At 41.7% G+C, this 16,692-nt stretch overlaps 1 protein-coding gene across 3 annotated transcripts in view; it reads left to right on the top strand.

The window, feature by feature from the left end:
* The window catches only part of rnf32 (ring finger protein 32), a 60,129-nt gene that overhangs the window by 35,795 nt on the left and 7,642 nt on the right, over positions 1 to 16,692 (top strand). For all 3 annotated transcript variants that reach the window (XM_063042416.1, XM_063042414.1, XM_063042415.1), the window contains 2 exons: positions 412 to 536; positions 3,170 to 3,278. In XM_063042416.1, coding sequence (XP_062898486.1) covers positions 412 to 536; positions 3,170 to 3,278 — 234 coding nt within the window. The remainder of the gene's footprint in view (positions 1 to 411; positions 537 to 3,169; positions 3,279 to 16,692) is intronic.

Genomic DNA, 16,692 nt, shown 5'->3' with positions numbered 1-16,692 from the left:
GAGCCATCTTCCTGAATCACCATCACAATACTGCTAGATCCTGATTTACAGCATTTAGATACAGCAATGATGAAGGACTGGCGGTATATTTTCAGATCACTGTAATCTGTGAAATGAAGGAGAACCTGCAGGCTTATTGCCCCTGTCTTTCTTGATAGTAGAGGTTGAAGACAAGATAACATAAGATAAAGTACTGCAACTGTAGTCTCAGCAAGATAATTGCAGTGAAGTTGGTGGAAAGGTCTTGAGGTGTCATTTGGTAAGGCACCTTCCACAGAATACCCAGCCTCTGATCTGTGTTTTCTTAAAACCTACTTTTTATTCAAAAATGGCTTTTGAGTATTAAAAATACGAATACAAGGAATTTCTGAATTTCACAATTTACTTATTATATTTAATTTATACCTTAAGGTTTGTCTGCAAGCCTTTGAGAAGTTCTCTGGGAGAAAGAGTTGCCCCATGTGTAGGAAGGAACAATACCAGACCAGGGTAATTCATGATGGAGCTCGCCTATACAGAATGAAATGTGCTACAAGGTACCTTATTTAATTGAAGCATCTCATTTGTAGATACATTTTTGTTTCACAAACTGTTAATAGGGTGGATGCAAAATTAAAGTCTCATTCCTTGGAGAAAAGTGAGTATTTTTATGCTAAGAGACCATCCTCCTCAAAGTAATCATTTCAATTTGAGGGAGACTGGAGTAAAGAAGTTTCCTTCCAGTATGTAAGGAAATTTTGTTGATTTTATTGTTGGATTTGTTTGTGCATCAGAGATTTTCTACACTTTGGCTGTTCTGGCTAATCATGTGCCTGTTCAAAATTAAAACAAGACTTAGAATCATACAGCACAGAAATAGGTCTTTTAACTCCAACTTGTCCATGCTAATCATGATACTTATCTATGCTAATCTCATTTCTTTGCATTAGACATTTCCTCAGTACGTATCTAAATGCCTTTTTGATCTGCCTCCATCGCCTCGTCTGATTTTCTGATCCTCTGTAAGATCAACCTTCAGCTTCCTACATTCCAGGTGAAATAGACACAGTGCGTCAATCTTTCCCAAAACTACAGCCCTCAATTCCAGACAGTATTCTGATGAATCTCATTTGTACTTGCTTTATTGCTTCCACATCCTTCATGTAGTGTGGCAACCAGAGTTGTACACACTTTGAGAAATATTACAATAACACACACAAAATGCTGGAGGACCTCAGCAGGTCAGACAGCATCAATGGAAAGGAAGAGTCAAAATTTCAGGACGAGACCCCTCATCACCCTCTTCAATACTTTTTCATTTTTTTCCAAAACTTTCAAACTTACTTTTCCAAAGATGTCCATGGATTCAGTTTCCTTTATTGCATTATCAGTGAACAGCTACAGTATGTAGGTGCTGTGTATCCTGACATCATTATAACAAATATCCATAACAGGTATTTAATTAACTGTATGGTATAGTTGACACCCAGCAGCCATAAAAAGTTCAATATAAATTCAAATTAATTCTGCTATTACCAGTTGAGTTGTGACCTCATCGCAGCATTAGAGGAGGCTATGGGCTGCCATGTCAGAATGGGAATGGAAAGTGGAATTAAAATGGGTGGCCACAGGAAGATCCTGCTTTTTCTGGTGGATGGAGCATATGTGCTTGGCGAAGTGGTCTCCCAATCTATGTCGGGTCTCACCAATATATGGGAGGCCACACCAGTAGATGACTCCAACAGACTCACAGGTGAAGTGTCGCCTCACCTGGAAGGACTGTTTGGAGCCGTGAATGGTAGTGAGGGGGAAGGTGTAGGAGATGGCCTAGCACTTGTTCCACTTGCAAGGATAAGTGTCAGTAGGGAAATCCGTGGGAGGGAATCATGTAGGGAGCTATTCCTGCGGAAAGCAGAAAGTGAGGGGGAAGATGAGCTTGGTGGTGGGATCCCATTGGAAATGGCAGAAGTTACAGAGAATTGTGTGCTGTACACAGAGGCTGGTGGGGTGGTAGGAGGAAGGGGTTAGAAATGGAAAAAATGCAGTTAAGGGTAGCATTGATAGTGGAGGAAGGGAAGCCCCTTTCTTTGAAGGAGGACTTCTCCTTTTTTCTAGAATGAAAAGCCTTATCCTGAGTGCAGATGTGACAGAGACAGAGGAATTGTTAGAAGGGGATGGTATTTTTACATGTACAGGGTGGGAAGAGATATTGCCCATCTAGATGTGAGAGTCAATGGATTTATGAAAGACATTAATAGATAATTTGTCTTCCAGCAAAGGAGACAAAATTTGAGAAAGAGGAGGAACGTGTGAGAAATGGACCAAGAAATGTGAGGGCAGGGTGGAAGCTGGAGGCAAAGTTGATGAAGTTGACAAGCTCTGCATGGGTGCAGGAACAAGTGCTACAACTGCCCCCTACACCTCCTCACTCACTACTATTCAGGGCCCCAAAACAGTCCCTCCAGGTGAGGCAACACTTCACCTGTGAGTCTGTTGGGTCATTTACTGTATCCTGTGCTCCCAGTAATGCCCCCCTCACCATTCCGCATTCCCCCCACCTCACCTTATCTCCTTACCTGCCCATCACCTTCCTCTGGGGCTCCTCCCCCTCCCTTTCTTCCATGGCCACCTGACCTCTCCTATCAGGTTCCCCTTCTCAAGCCCTTTATCTCTTTCACCAATCGACTTCCCAGCTCTTTACTTCTCTCCTCCCTCCTCCTACTTCCACCCATCACCTACTATCTTGTATTTCTTCCTCCCCCTCCCACTTTCTTACTGTGATCTCTCATCTTTTCTCTCCAGTTCTGCCCGAAACAGCAACTGTTTACTCTTTTCCATAGATGCTGTCTGCCCTGCTGAGTTTCACCATCATTTTGTTTGTGTTGCTTAGACTTCCAGCATCTGCAGATTTTCTGTTGTTTGTGATCAGTCAAATAACTGGCTTTTCTATATCTTTTCAATGTTCCAATAGCTAATTTTTTAACTAAATCTCTGATCTTTCTAAATATTCTTCAGGAGTAAATTATTGTGTCAAATAAAGTTAGCCTAAGTATGATTGAAAGACATAAATTGATTGATGCAAGCAACCCACACAATGATCTCCCCGTTTCACCAATCGACTTCCCAGTCGAAATTAAAATTGGGGGACCGATTTTAATGTTGGTTTAACAATTTACACTTTTTAACTTAGAATTCAGAGTCACTGGCGTGGATATATTGTTCGCAAATGGTACAAGCAACTGAGGCGCACTGTGCCTCCAAAAGACAAGAAATTACGAAAGCGATTCTATGAAGACAAGGTATGGTGATAAGCTTATAATTGTTATTGTAAATAAGCAGTGAATCTCAACCATCTGAAATAACTGGCATTTATGCTTCTAAGTTCAAGCCTAGTTCACAATGGCTTAGATAATAAAAAAGTGTTAGCAATTTTTTTAAGTCTAGGCATTTGGGCAATCTTCATCTGGTTGATTGTTTGAATACACACTAATCAACAGGGAAATGGTAGAAAGTGTGATATAAATTATTAATTAATCTGGGACAGTAATAGTGTTATTTGTTTTTCAGCATTGCGCCAAAGCAAACAACAAAGCCAGCACAGTAAAATAATGGCAGCTTTTAAGAATAAAAGAGTGGCTTGGACAATACAATCAAAACATTATCTTTATATAGAACTTTTTGCATCCCACAGGCAGTGAAGTACATTAAAGTACTATCATTTTGGAGTGTAGAGAAATGTTAATTTAACTCATTGATGAAATTACAGGTTTAGATTTTAAAATTCGGATGGCCTTTCAGAGGAGAGCAGCAGCAGCAGTCAGGTCTGTGGCAAAATTGGCTCTGTTGCACAGCAGGAGAGGATGGAGACAAAAAAGATTTAGTGATAGGAAAATCAATAACTGGGGGACAAATGGGAGATTCTGTGGCTACAAGCACCACTGCAGGATGATATGTTGCCTCCAAGGCGCCAGGGACCAAGGTCAAAGATTTGCAGAACATTTTCGGGGGGAAGAGGGCAGAGATCATTGTACACTTTGGTAGCAATGATGGCGTTGGTAAAAAGGGATAGTCATGCTAAGTGAACATAAGGAATTAGGCAGATGGTTAATAAAGCAGAAATTCAAGGGCTGTAATCTCTAGTTTACTTCTGGTGCCATGTGCTAGTGAAGGTAGAAATAAGAAGGTACAGGAAAATAAGGCAGTATCCACAGGACATGCCCTCTTCTCATTGCTACCATCAGGGAGGAAGTACAGGATCCTGAAAGCAAACACTCAATGACTCACGAATAGCTTCTTCCCCTCTGCCACCAGATTACCAAATGGACGTTGAGCCCACGGACACTACCTCACTACTTTTTTCCCTCTTTTTGCACTACTTATTCAATTTAGCTTTTTTAATATACAAACGTTTGTACAATATATATATATTTCTCACTGTAATTTACAATTTTTATTATGATGTACTGCTGCTGCATAACAACAAATTTCACGACTCTGCCAGTGATATTAAACCTGACTTGGATTCTGATAAATGAGTGGCTGAGGAGCTGGTGCAGGAAGGAAAGGTTCAAGTTTTTGGACCATTGGGATTACTTGGGCAGAGGTGACTTGTTCAAGAGGGAAGGAAGAGTTGCTAATTCCGATCAGGAGGGTTGAAATTAGTTTGGCAGAGGTGGTGGAAACCAAAGCAGTGAGGCAAGTATGGGCAAGTTGAGGCAAATATGAAAGTTAAAGTGAACATGTTCAGTAGACAGGATGGCTGGACCAAGACAGGAAGTGAGGAAGTTTTGGTCGACTAAACTGCATTTATTTAAAATAAAGAAACCTACAGATAAAGTAGAAGACCTCAAGTTATGCTATCCAAGGCATGGGACTGGGGTACTGTAGCATTAACAGAGACAGGGTTGGGACTGACAGTTTTGTGTTTAGGGGTATAGATGCTTACAGGTGTGATAGAGGTGGAGATGAGTGAGGAAGAAGTGTTGCATAAACACGAGGAATTCTGCAGATGCTGGAAATTCAAGCAACACACATCAAAGTTGCTGGTGAACGCAGCAGGCCAGGCAGCATCTCTAGGAAGAGGTACAGTCGACGTTTCGGGCCGAGACCCTTCGTCAGGACTAAGTGTTGCATTTTGTTTAGGGAGAACATCACAGTGGCACTTAGAAAGGATATTTTTAGAATCATCCTCTGAGGCTGTTTGGATAGAAATTAGAAATAAGGGGATGATCACTTTGACGGTCAGTGGAAATTAGAAGGTAAAATATGTACAAAGAATGCAGATAGCTGTATGAATAATAAGGATGTTATAGTAGCGGATTTCAACTTCGCCCGTATTAGCTGATACTTAGCAAAATTAGTTTTATATATCCAGTAAAGTTTTCTTGAACAGTATGCAAGTGCTCCAACTAGAAAATGGTAACAAACTGCTGGAAATAAAGTAGGAACAGTAACTGAAATGTCAGTGAGGGTACACTTTGGATCAAGTGGCTGTAATTCCATTGGTTTTTCCATAGTCATAAAAAGAGATAGGATTGCTCCACAAATTGAAGCTCTAAATTGGAGCAAGGCAAATTCTGAAGACATTAAACAAGAGCTTGCCAAGTTTGCTTGGGAGAGGCTGTTTGCAGGCAACTAGCTGTCCAGAAAATGGAAGACTTTTAAAAATGAGATGGGGAGAGTTCAGGGACAGCATGGTCTTGTTAGAGTGAAAGGCATGGCTGACAAGATTAGAGAATATTGGATAACAAGGCAGACTGAAGCATTGGTCAGGAAAAGGAGGTGGTGTATCTCAGGTAGAGGCAGCTGGAATCAATCCAAGGACGTGAGATAGCTTTGGCAAATAAAATAAAGCAGAATTCTGAGAGATCTACAAGTATGTTCAAAGCAAAAGGGAACTAAGGAACAAAAAGGTCTACTTAACGATCAAAGGAATCATCGATATGTAGAGCCGCAAGAGAAAGGCAAAGTGTTACATGAATGTTTCCCATCTGTACTTACCGTGGATAAGGTTGGAATTAGGGGAAATGAATAATGATGTAATACACAGAAAATGCTGGAGGAACTCAACAGGCCAGGCAGTATCTATGGAAAAGAGTACAGTCGATGTTTTGGGCTGAGACCTTTCGGCAGGACTGGAGAAAAATATGAGGAGTAGAGTTAAAAGGGTCGAGGGGAGCGAGAAACACAAGGTGATAGGTGAAACTGGGAGACGGAGGGGTGAAGTAAACAGCTGGGAAGCTGATTGGTGAAAGATATACCAGACCGGAGAAGGGGGAATCCAATTGGAGAGGACAGAAAGTCATGGAAGAAAGAAAAGGGGGAAGGAGCACCAGAGGGAGGCAATGGGCAGGCAAGGTGAGAGAAGGAAAAGGGGATGGAAAATAGTGAAGGAGGGAGGGGGAGGGGCTGCGGGGACATTACCAGAAGTTTGAGAAATCCATGTTCATGCCTTCAGGTTGGAGGCTACCCAGCCAGAATATGTGTTGTTCCTCCAACCTGAGTGTGGCCTCATCGCAACAGTAGAGGAGGCCATGGATGGGCATATCAGAATGGGAATGGGAAGTGGAATTAAAATGGGTGGCCACTGGGAAGTCCTGCTTCTTCTTGCAGACGGATCATAGGTTCTCGGCAAAGTGGTCTCCCAATCTATTCGGGTCTCTCCGATATACAGGAGGCCGCACCGGGGGCACCAGACAGAGTATATGACCCCAACAGACTCACTTGGAAAGACTGTTTGGGGCCCTGAATGGTAGTGAGGGAGGAGGTACAGAGGCAGGTGTAGCACTTGTTCTGCTTGCAAGGATAAGTGCCAGGAGGGAGATCAGTGGGGAGGGACAAATGGATAAGGGAGTCGGGTAGGGAGCAGTCCCTGTGGAAAGCAGAAAGTCAAGGTGGGGGGGGGAGGGAAAGATGTGCTTGGTGCCAGGATCCCGTTAGAGATGGCGGAAGTTGCAAAGAATTATGTGCTGGATGCAGAGGCTGGTGGGGTGGTAGGTGAGAACAAGAGGAACCCTATCCCTGGTAGGGTGGTAGGAGGGTGCGGTGAGAGCAGGTGAGCGTGAAATAGAAGAGATGCGGGTGAGGGCAGCATTAATGGGGGAGGAAGGGAAGCCCCTTCCTCTGAAGAAGAGAGACATCTCCTTCATTCTGGAATGAAAAGCCTCATCCTGAGAGCAGATGCAGTGGTTGAGAGAAGGAGTTGCCATTTTTAAAAGTAACAGGGTGGGAAAGGGTATAATCCAGGTAGCTGTGCGTGTCCGTGGGTTTATAATAGACATCAGTAGTTAAGCTATCTCCAGAGATAGAGACAGAGAAAACGAGAAAAGGGAAGGAGGTGTCGAAAATGATCCAGCTAAATTTGAGGGGAGGGTGGACGTTGGAGGCAAGGTGTATAAAGTCAACGAGTTCCTCATGGGTGCAGGAAGCAGTACCAATGCAGTCATCGATGTAGCGTAAGAAAAGTGGGGGGCTGGCTAACAGGGTAGGCTTGGAACATAGACCAACAAAAAGGCAGGCATAGCTGGGATCCATGCGACTGCCCATAGCTCCCACTTTTTGTTTGAAGGAAGTGGGAGGAGCCAAATGGGAAATTATTAAGAGTGAGGACATGTTACGTTAGATGGAGGAGAGTTGTGGTGGAGGGTACTGGTTGGGTCAATGATGTGTTAGAACATTTGTACATTACAATAGAGGAGATAACTGGCAGTGTTAAGGTATGTTCAATGTTCAGGCCCCGTGGCCTGAAAAAGTTTATACTCGGACATTGTGGAAAGCTAGTGAAGAAATTGTAAGGGGCTTTGGCAGAGAAACTAGCAACATTGTTAGCCACTGGAGACTGGATGAGAATTAATATTGTGCCTTTATTTAAAGAAGGGCTGCAAGGACAAGCCAGGGAACTACAGGCTAGTGAGTCTAATAGCAGTATTGGGAAAGTTACTGGAGGGAATTCTGAGGGGCAGAATACACCAGCATTTGGAAAGGCATGTTCTAATTAGAGATAGTCAACATGACTATGTGCAGGAAATCATATCTCACAAATATGCGTTTTTTGAGGAGGTAATGAATACTGACAAGGGTAGGGCAATAGTCATAGTCATAGTCATACTTTATTGATCCCGGGGGAAATTGGTTTTTGTTACAGTTGCACAATAAATAATTAGTAATAAAACCATAAGTAATTAAATAGTAATATGTAAATTATGCCAGGAAATAAGTCCAGGACCAGCCTATTGGCTCAGGGTGTCTGACCCTCCAAGGGAGGAGTTGTAAAGTTTGATGGCCACAGGCAGGAATGACTTCCTATGACGCTCTGTGTTGCACCTCGGTGGAATGAGTCTCTAGCTGAATGTACTCCTGTGCCCAACCAGTACATTATGTAGTGGATGGGAGACATTGTCCAAGATGGCATGCAACTTAGACAGCATCCTTTTTTCAGACACCACCGTGAGAGGGTCCAGTTCCATCCCCACAACATCACTGGCCTTACCAATGAGTTTGTTGATTCTGTTGGTGTCTGCTACCCTTAGCCTGCTGCCCCAGCACACAACAGCAAACATGATCGCACTGGCCACCACCAACTCGTAGAACATCCTCTGCATCGTCCGGCAGATGTTAAGGGACCTCAGTCTCCTCAGGAAATAGGGACGGCTCTGACCCTTCTTGTAGACAGCCTCAGTGTTCTTTGACCAGTCCAGTTTATTGTCAATTTGTATCCCCAGGTAGACAATGGCCTACGTGGATTTTAGCAAGGTGTTTGACAAAGTCCAGCTGGTCTGGAAGGTTAGATCATGTGAGATCATGGGTAAATTAGCCAGTTGGATACAAAATAGGCTTGGTAGAAGGAGACAGAGAGTGATAGTGAAGGATTGCCATTCTGATTGGAGGCCCCTGACTAGTTATGTGCGCAGGGATCAATACAGCACGTTAACAACTTAGATAACATTGTTTTTAACATAAATAGTAAAATTGTAGATGACACCAGAGTTGGTGGTGAAGGATTATGATGTAGAACATAGAGACCTATTGGATACAAGTACATAGTTCCCTGAAGACAAGTAGACAGGGTGAAAATGACAACATTTAACATGCTTGCTCTAATTAGTCATGGCTTTGAGTACTGGAGTTGGAACATCATGTTGTAACTGTTCAAGTCACTGGTGAGACCACGCATGGAGTATTGTCTACATTTCCTGTCACCCAGCTTTAGATCTTATTAGGAAGCTTAATGTAAAGGAACCCTTAGGAGGCATAATATAATTGAATTCAAACTGCAATTTGAGAGGGAGAAACACAAGTCCTATGTATTAGTATCGCAATAGAATAAAGGTAATTACGGAGGCTTGAGAGAGGAGCTTGCCCAGGTGGATTGGAGGAGGATACTGGTAGGGATGATGGCAGAGTGGAGACGGCTGAAATTTCTGGGAATAGTTTACAAGGCGCTGGACAGACATGTCCCACAAAAGAAGCTGTTCTCCAATGGCATGGCTAGGCAACCGTGGCTGTCAAGGGAAGTTTAGGACTGCATAAAAGCCAAAGAAAGGTCATATAAGGTAGCACAAGTGATTGAGAAGTTAGATGATAGGGAAGCTTTGAAAATCCAACAAAAGGCAACTAAAAGAGCTGTAAGAAGGAAAAAGATGAAATATGAGGTCAGACGAGCCAATAATATAAAGCAGGATACTAAAAGTTTTTTCAGTTATGTAAAGAGTAAAAGGGAGGTGAAAGTTGATATTGGACCACTAGAAAATGATGCTGGTGAGGTAGTAATGGGGGACAAAGAAATGGCAGATGAACTTAATCGGTACTGTGCATCTGTCTTCACTGTGGAGACACTGGCAGAGTGCCAAAGGTCCATGAGCATCAGAGAGCAGGAGTGAGTTCCATGGCTATTACAAAAAAAAAGTGCTAGGCAAACTGAAAGATCTTAAGCTGGATAAGTCATCTAGGCCAGATGGACTACATCCCAGAGTCTTAAGAGAGGTTGTTGAAGAGATAACAGATGCCTTGGTCATGATCTTTCAAGAATCACTTGATTCTGGCGTGGTCTCAGAAGACTGGAAGATTGCAAATGTCACTCCACTCTTTAAGAAAGGAGGAAGGTAAAAAAACGGAAATTATAGGCCAGTTAGCCGAACCTCAGTGGTTGGGAAGTTGTTGGAGTCTATTATTAAGGATGAGGTACTTGGAGAGTTATGATAAAAATAAGTCAAAGTCAGAGAAATCTTGCCTGACAAATCCGTTAGATTTCTTCGAGGAAGTAACAAGCAGGGTGGACAAAGGAGAGGCAGTGGATGTCATTTACTTGGATTTTCAGAAGGCGTTTGATAAGGTGCCACACATAAGCTGCTTAACAAGATAAAATCCTATGGCGTCACAGGTAAGATACTGGCATGGATAGAGGAATGGCTGACGGGCAGGAGGCAGCAAGTGGGAATAAAGGGGGCCTTTATTTGTTTGCTGCCAGTTGCTAGTGGTGTTCTTCAGTGGTCAGTATTGGCACCGCTACTTTTCACATTGTTTATCAATAATTTAGATAATGGAATTGATAGCTTTGTGGCAAAGTTTGCAAATGATACGAAGATAGGTGGAGGGGTAGGTAGTGCTGAGGAAGCAATGCGATTGTAGCTGGACTTAGACAAGTTGGAAGAATAGGCAAAAAAAGTTGCAGATGGAATACAGTGTTGGGAAATGTCGATAATGAATTTTTGGTAAAAGGAACAATAGTGCAGACTATTATCTAAATGGTGAGAAGTTTCAAACATCAGAGGTGCAGAGGGTCTTAGGAGTCCTCATGCAAGACTGGCAGAAGGCTAATTTACAGGTAGAGTCTGTGGTAAGGAAGCCAAATGTAATGTTGCCATTTATATCAAGGGGAATAGAATGTAAGAGCAAAGAGTTAATGCTGAGCCTTTATAGGACACTAGTCAAGCCGCACTTGGAGTATGGTCAACTGTTTTGGGTCCCATATCTCAGACTGGATGTGTTGTCATTGGAGAAAGTCAAGAGAAGGTTCACAAGGATGACTCTGGGAATGAAGGGGTTAACATATGAAAAGTGTTTAGCAGCTTTGGGCCTGTATTCAGTGGAACTTAGAAGAATGCGGGGGAATCTCATTGAAACCCACCGAATGTTGAAAGGACTAGATAGGGTGGATGTGGAGAGTATGTTTTCTGTGGTGAGGGTATCCAGACCTAGAGGGCACAGCCTCAAAATTAGTTGGCAAGGTGCAACCCTTTAGAACAGAGGCATGGAGGAATTTTTTTAGCCAGAGAGTAGTAAATCTATAGAATGCTCTGCCACAGACTGCGGTGGGTGCCAAGTATGTGGGTGTATTTAAGATGGAAGTTGATAGTTTCCTGATCAAAGGATATGGTGAGAAGGCAAGTGTACAGGGTTGAGTGGGATCTGGGATCAGCCTTGATGGAACAATGGAGCAGGCTCGATTGGCCAAATGGCCTAATTCTGCTCCTATGTCTTATGGTCTTATTATGTCATTAAGCTGGAAAGGGTGCAGAAAAGATGCACGTGGATGTTGCCGTGACTGGACAGCTTAACCTATGAGGAGAAGCTGGTTAGTATGGGACCATTTTCCCTGGAGTATAGGAGGCTGAGGGCTGATCCCATATAGCTGTGTAAGATCATGAGTGTTGTATTTCTCAACGGTCCCAGTCTTTTTCCCAGGGCACGGGAGTCTAAAAACTGTGAATATAAATCTTAAGTTGAGAGTAGAAACATTTAAAAGGGGAAATTTTTTCCACACAGGTGGTGGTGGGTATGTGGAATTGCCAAAGAAACTTGCAAAGGCAAGTACAAATACAATGTTTAAAAGGGATTCAGACAGGTACATGGATAGGAAAGATTGAGAGGCATATGGGCCAAATGCATACAAATGGGATAAGTTCAGATATCTTGGTTGGCATGAATGCATTGGGCTTCTTTGCATGCAGCACAACTCAAAATGTGACTCAGGATTTATGGCATTTGTCAATAACCATGTGTGATATCTCATGGTCCACCAGAGGTAAATTTGAACTCTGATGTAATTTGGGAATGTTAGATTAAAATAGAATTCAGTTGTCCTATTACACTGATATGAATTCCTTTGGAGCAATTGGTCATATTTGCACATTCAAAATTAATTGAGAAACTAATTATATTTTTAACATATTTATTAGTGCAGCCTGATTTAGCTGTCTTAAGCTGTTCTACGAACACTGCCTTAAGTAAATTAGAGTCTTAAAATTCACAAAGTTAAAAAAGAAAATAAATACAGTAAGCAAACAATTCTAAAACCTAGTGAGCTAACAAAACTGCGGCATTATACTTTGGACCAATTAGTCAAATAATATTGCAGTTTGTGGATTGAAAATACCACTGTTCACATGTTTAAACACAAGTTCTATCAAACAGCTTCGGACAGCTTTATGGTTTGTGTTGGTGATACAGTAGTTTCCAGTAATCCATTTAAGTTTGTTAATAATTTAGATCAAAGTTGCCTAAAAGGTCACTGAAACTTTGTTATACCAATACACTATACAAGAATGTTTACCTGAGTGAGACGTGTTCCTTGGAATGTAGGGTTCTTCATGGTACAGTTCTTTGATCTTTATCTATAAAATCTTTGTACAAATGTCATGTAATTGAAGTATGACCATTTATTGCAGCAATTAAATCTATTCAAATGCATCATATTATCAGCAGCTTTACTGGTTGTATAGATGTTTTTAAAAGGTAGTAAGTCAGAGTCTTTTGTGAAACAATTTGCTCAGCTTCATTTATTCCCCACAAAAGGAAGGCAGCCTTGTTTCAGGATTTGAACAATTTTGACTTAAATCTCACCAAACAGTGTAATGGTTTTGAGGTTTGCTTAGTCGGAGAGCTTCCTTTATCACTCAGAGATAGCAAACAATCTGTTGCTAACTTGAAGAGGTTTTGAAGAGTGTGACTGAGAAGATATTAAACCAATCAAGTCTTATCTTCATTGATATGTTGTAAATTCCTTGTTTTTTTAGTTTAGTTTTGAGGCTTACTGGAGGTCAACACATTAGTAACCAATTTGTTGGCGTTTAAATGAAAGTTTTCTGAAGTGAGAAAAGTCCACCAACTTGCATTTATTTAGACGGTTTATAGATTCTGAAATAACTTCATATTGACTCTTTCAAAATTAAAATAGTGATAAATTATAAATGTTTATTCTGCAAGATTGTTTATAACTGAAAATAGCATCTAAAAGTTAATGCAATATTATAAGTGGTTATGTATCCACAATTTAAGAATTTTAGTTTGATTGCTGAAGGTGAATTTGAAAGGCTACCACCAAAATGACATGCTCTTCTTTTTTCCTCTCCTGTGATGTCTTTCAGACCCCAGGTACTGCCGCAAAGCCTGGCATGCCTGAATCCTGTCACAATCAAGACACAAAATGCATGCGTGAATCCAAGCACACATTCTGTTATACCCAAGAACATTCCTAAAAAGTTGCTACACTTCATGAGCGCATACTTAACCCCATTTAGCTAAGACGTACTTTATGTCATCAAACATTGTCCTATTATACTTCGAATCTTAAAAAAGCGGGAAGTAACAATATGTAATTCTAAAATCAGGAATCACAATCTACCTAGGGGAAGAAACGGGGGTGGAGGAGACTTCTCGTGTACCTCAAAACTCAAAATAAATTTTATAATCAAGGTACATATATGTCACCCTGAGGTTCATTTTTCTGCAGGCATACTCAGCAAATCTATAAAATAGTAACTATAACAGGATTAATGAAAGATCAACGTATAACTATCTGCTAACCTCATTATAAATTGGCAGATTTGGCCAATTGATGAAATTTCAAATACTTTTTGTACGGATGTGGCCTTAAACAAAGTATATTCTGTAGGGAGGCAGGCAGTATTGTGAACTGACATTTGAAGGCTTGCTGCTTAAACCTAAATGATGAATTAGGAGGAATTAAGAATGTGGCTGATGGAAGAAAGAAATTAATTTTGATTTTAGACAGTTTAAATAGCTTTAATATTTGTCAGTTTTTGCAAGGTTAGTTATTGGGAATAGATGCAGGCAAAAAGGAAAGCAGTAGCTAGTCTGATGTCAAGCCATGAAACAGGAAATTATAGGCAGATGCTGAAATGCTGCAGCTCCTCATTCTTTAATCATTGGCTGATGATGTCTGTCCACCAAATGGATGGACGATTGGCATCCCAGAATTCTTCTAGTAGAAGATGGCATGGCAACAAGTCTGGTAGAACATGATAACAAACATTTTTTTTCTTAACTTGATCCCCCCAAAAAAGCTGTTGGAAGATCTCAGTAGGTCAAGCAGCATTTAGGGAAGCAAAGGGATGGCTGACAGTTGGATCAGGACATCAGTTTTTTGCTCTAGTTTTAGCATCTGCAGTTTGCCTTCTGCTCAAACTAGTCCACTGATGATGCCATAGTCTTGGCCCTCTACTCCACCCTGTCGCACTTAGAAAACGAAGCCTCATATTCCAGGATGTTGTTCATTGATTTCAGGTCAGCGTTTAACACAACCGTCCCTTAGAGTTAGGTGGGTAAACTGTCCTCGTTAGGACTCAACACCATGCTCCGTAACTGGCTCTTAGACTTCTTGACAGAAAGACCCCAATCAGTCTGAGTTAGCAGCGACATCTCAAGCTCCATCACGCTGAGCACTGATGCCTCCCCTCCGCCATAGTTGTGTGTTCAGCCCGCTGCTGACTGACGACTGCACTGGCAGCTCCAGCTCAAACCACATCATCAACTTCACTGATGGTACAATCGTGGTTGGCCTCATAGCAACAATAATAAGTTGGTATACAGAGAGGAGATAGAGAGGCTTGTCAAACGGTGTAAGAACAATAATGACCCGAGTCTCAACGTGGACATGACAAAAGAGATAACTGTGGACATCAGGAAGGAGCAGGTCAACCACTTCCATTGCACAGCAATGGCTCTGCCATGGCGAGAGTGAAGAGCACAAATTTCTTTGGGGTACGCATAATGGACGAACTGACCTCAACCCACAACACCTCCTTGTTAGTCAGAAAGACACGGCAGAGTCTACACTTTCAGAGCAGATTGAGAGGTGCAAGGTTCCCTGTCCCCATTCTAACAACTTTCCACAGGAGCACCATCATGAGTGGCCTGTCTGGCTGCATCATTGTGTGATATAGAAATTGTGAAACATCAGATGACAAGACCCTACAGAGGATCACCAGTGTCTCCCTCCTCCAGTATTTGTGACATTTACCGGGGCTGTTGTATATGGAGGGCCCAAAACATTGTTGAGGATCCCTACCACCCATCCCGTAACCTCTTTGACCCACTACCATCAGGCAGGAGGTACAGGAGCATCAGGATGAGGACTGCCAGACTGGGTAACATTTTTTCCTCCACGCTGTGAGACTAATGAATACCCTGCTACCTCATCACCAGGACAGCAAACTGTTTACTGTTTACCTATGTGGCACAATGTGCTCGATTTTGAATTATATTTTATTAACATATTTGTGTTAAAATTCTCCTCATAGGACAATCCTATCCATTCCAGGAAACAACCTGGCAACATTTCATTATAGAAAGTAGAAGAGTACAGCACAGAAACAGGCCCTTTGGCCCACAGTGTTGTGTCGAATCGAATGGCTAACTAAATTAATCTCTTGTGCCTACACAATGTCCATATCCTTCTATTTTCCTCACGTTCATGTACCTATCTAAACATCTCTTAAAAGTCCTGACTATTTCTGCCTCTATTAGCATCCCAGGCACACACCCCGCTCTGTGCCCCTCACATCTCCTTTGAATTTACCGGCTCTCATCTTAAATATGTGCCCTCTGTTATTATAAAGATTTTGTCTGTTTACTCTGCCTCTCATAATCTTACAAATCTCTATCAGATCTCCCCTCAGCCTCCACCACTCTCGAGGAAAACAAACCAAGTTTGTCCAACCTGTCATGTAGCAAATGCCCTGTAATCCAGGCAACATCCTGGTATGTCTCTTCTGCACCTTCTTCAAAGCCTTAACCTTCTTCCTGTAGTAGGGTGGCTGGAACTGTGTGAAATACTCCAGATGCAGCCCATCTAGGGTTTTATGAGCAACACACACAAAATGCTGGAGGAACTCAGCAGGCCAGGCAGCATCTATGGAAAAGAGTACAGTTGACATTTTGGGTCGAAACCCTCAGAGGAATTTCCAGCATCTGCAGATTCTTGCTTGTTTTTAGTTTTATATACTATAGCTGCAACATAACTTCCTGCATTTTATTGCAGGTATAACCTTTCTGCTTCTAGAATATTTCAAGTGAGGGGTTTGGTCTGGTCTTTTTCCACTTTATATTTTATCTACCACCTCCCTATACATTCAGTTACTTTTTCCAAATTTATCGCTTTCAGTCAAATCATTTTAAACCAAAGATATTTTAATTTCTTGCAATGCCCAATTCATTGTTGACCGAGACCAGTACTCCAGGATGTTTTGTAAAGATAAACAAATTATTTTCTGCATTTCCTTATTCCCCAGTAAATAATTTCTTCTATTACAGTGTCAGGAAGCCATGTAAATTTTTTTGCTAAATTGTTATTCATACATCTATAGAAGCTTTCACAGTCCTTCTAGGTTTCTTGGTAACTTACTCTCATATTCTACTTTATCTTATCAATTCCTTTGTCTTCCTTTACTGAAGTTTGAAGTTTACTTGATCCTC

This window comes from Mobula hypostoma, chromosome 3 (assembly GCF_963921235.1).
Source record: "Mobula hypostoma chromosome 3, sMobHyp1.1, whole genome shotgun sequence".
Classification (NCBI taxonomy): domain Eukaryota; kingdom Metazoa; phylum Chordata; class Chondrichthyes; order Myliobatiformes; family Myliobatidae; genus Mobula; species Mobula hypostoma.
The sequence above is the reverse complement of the archived record's forward strand: the minus strand, read 5'-3'. Positions and strand labels throughout refer to the sequence as shown.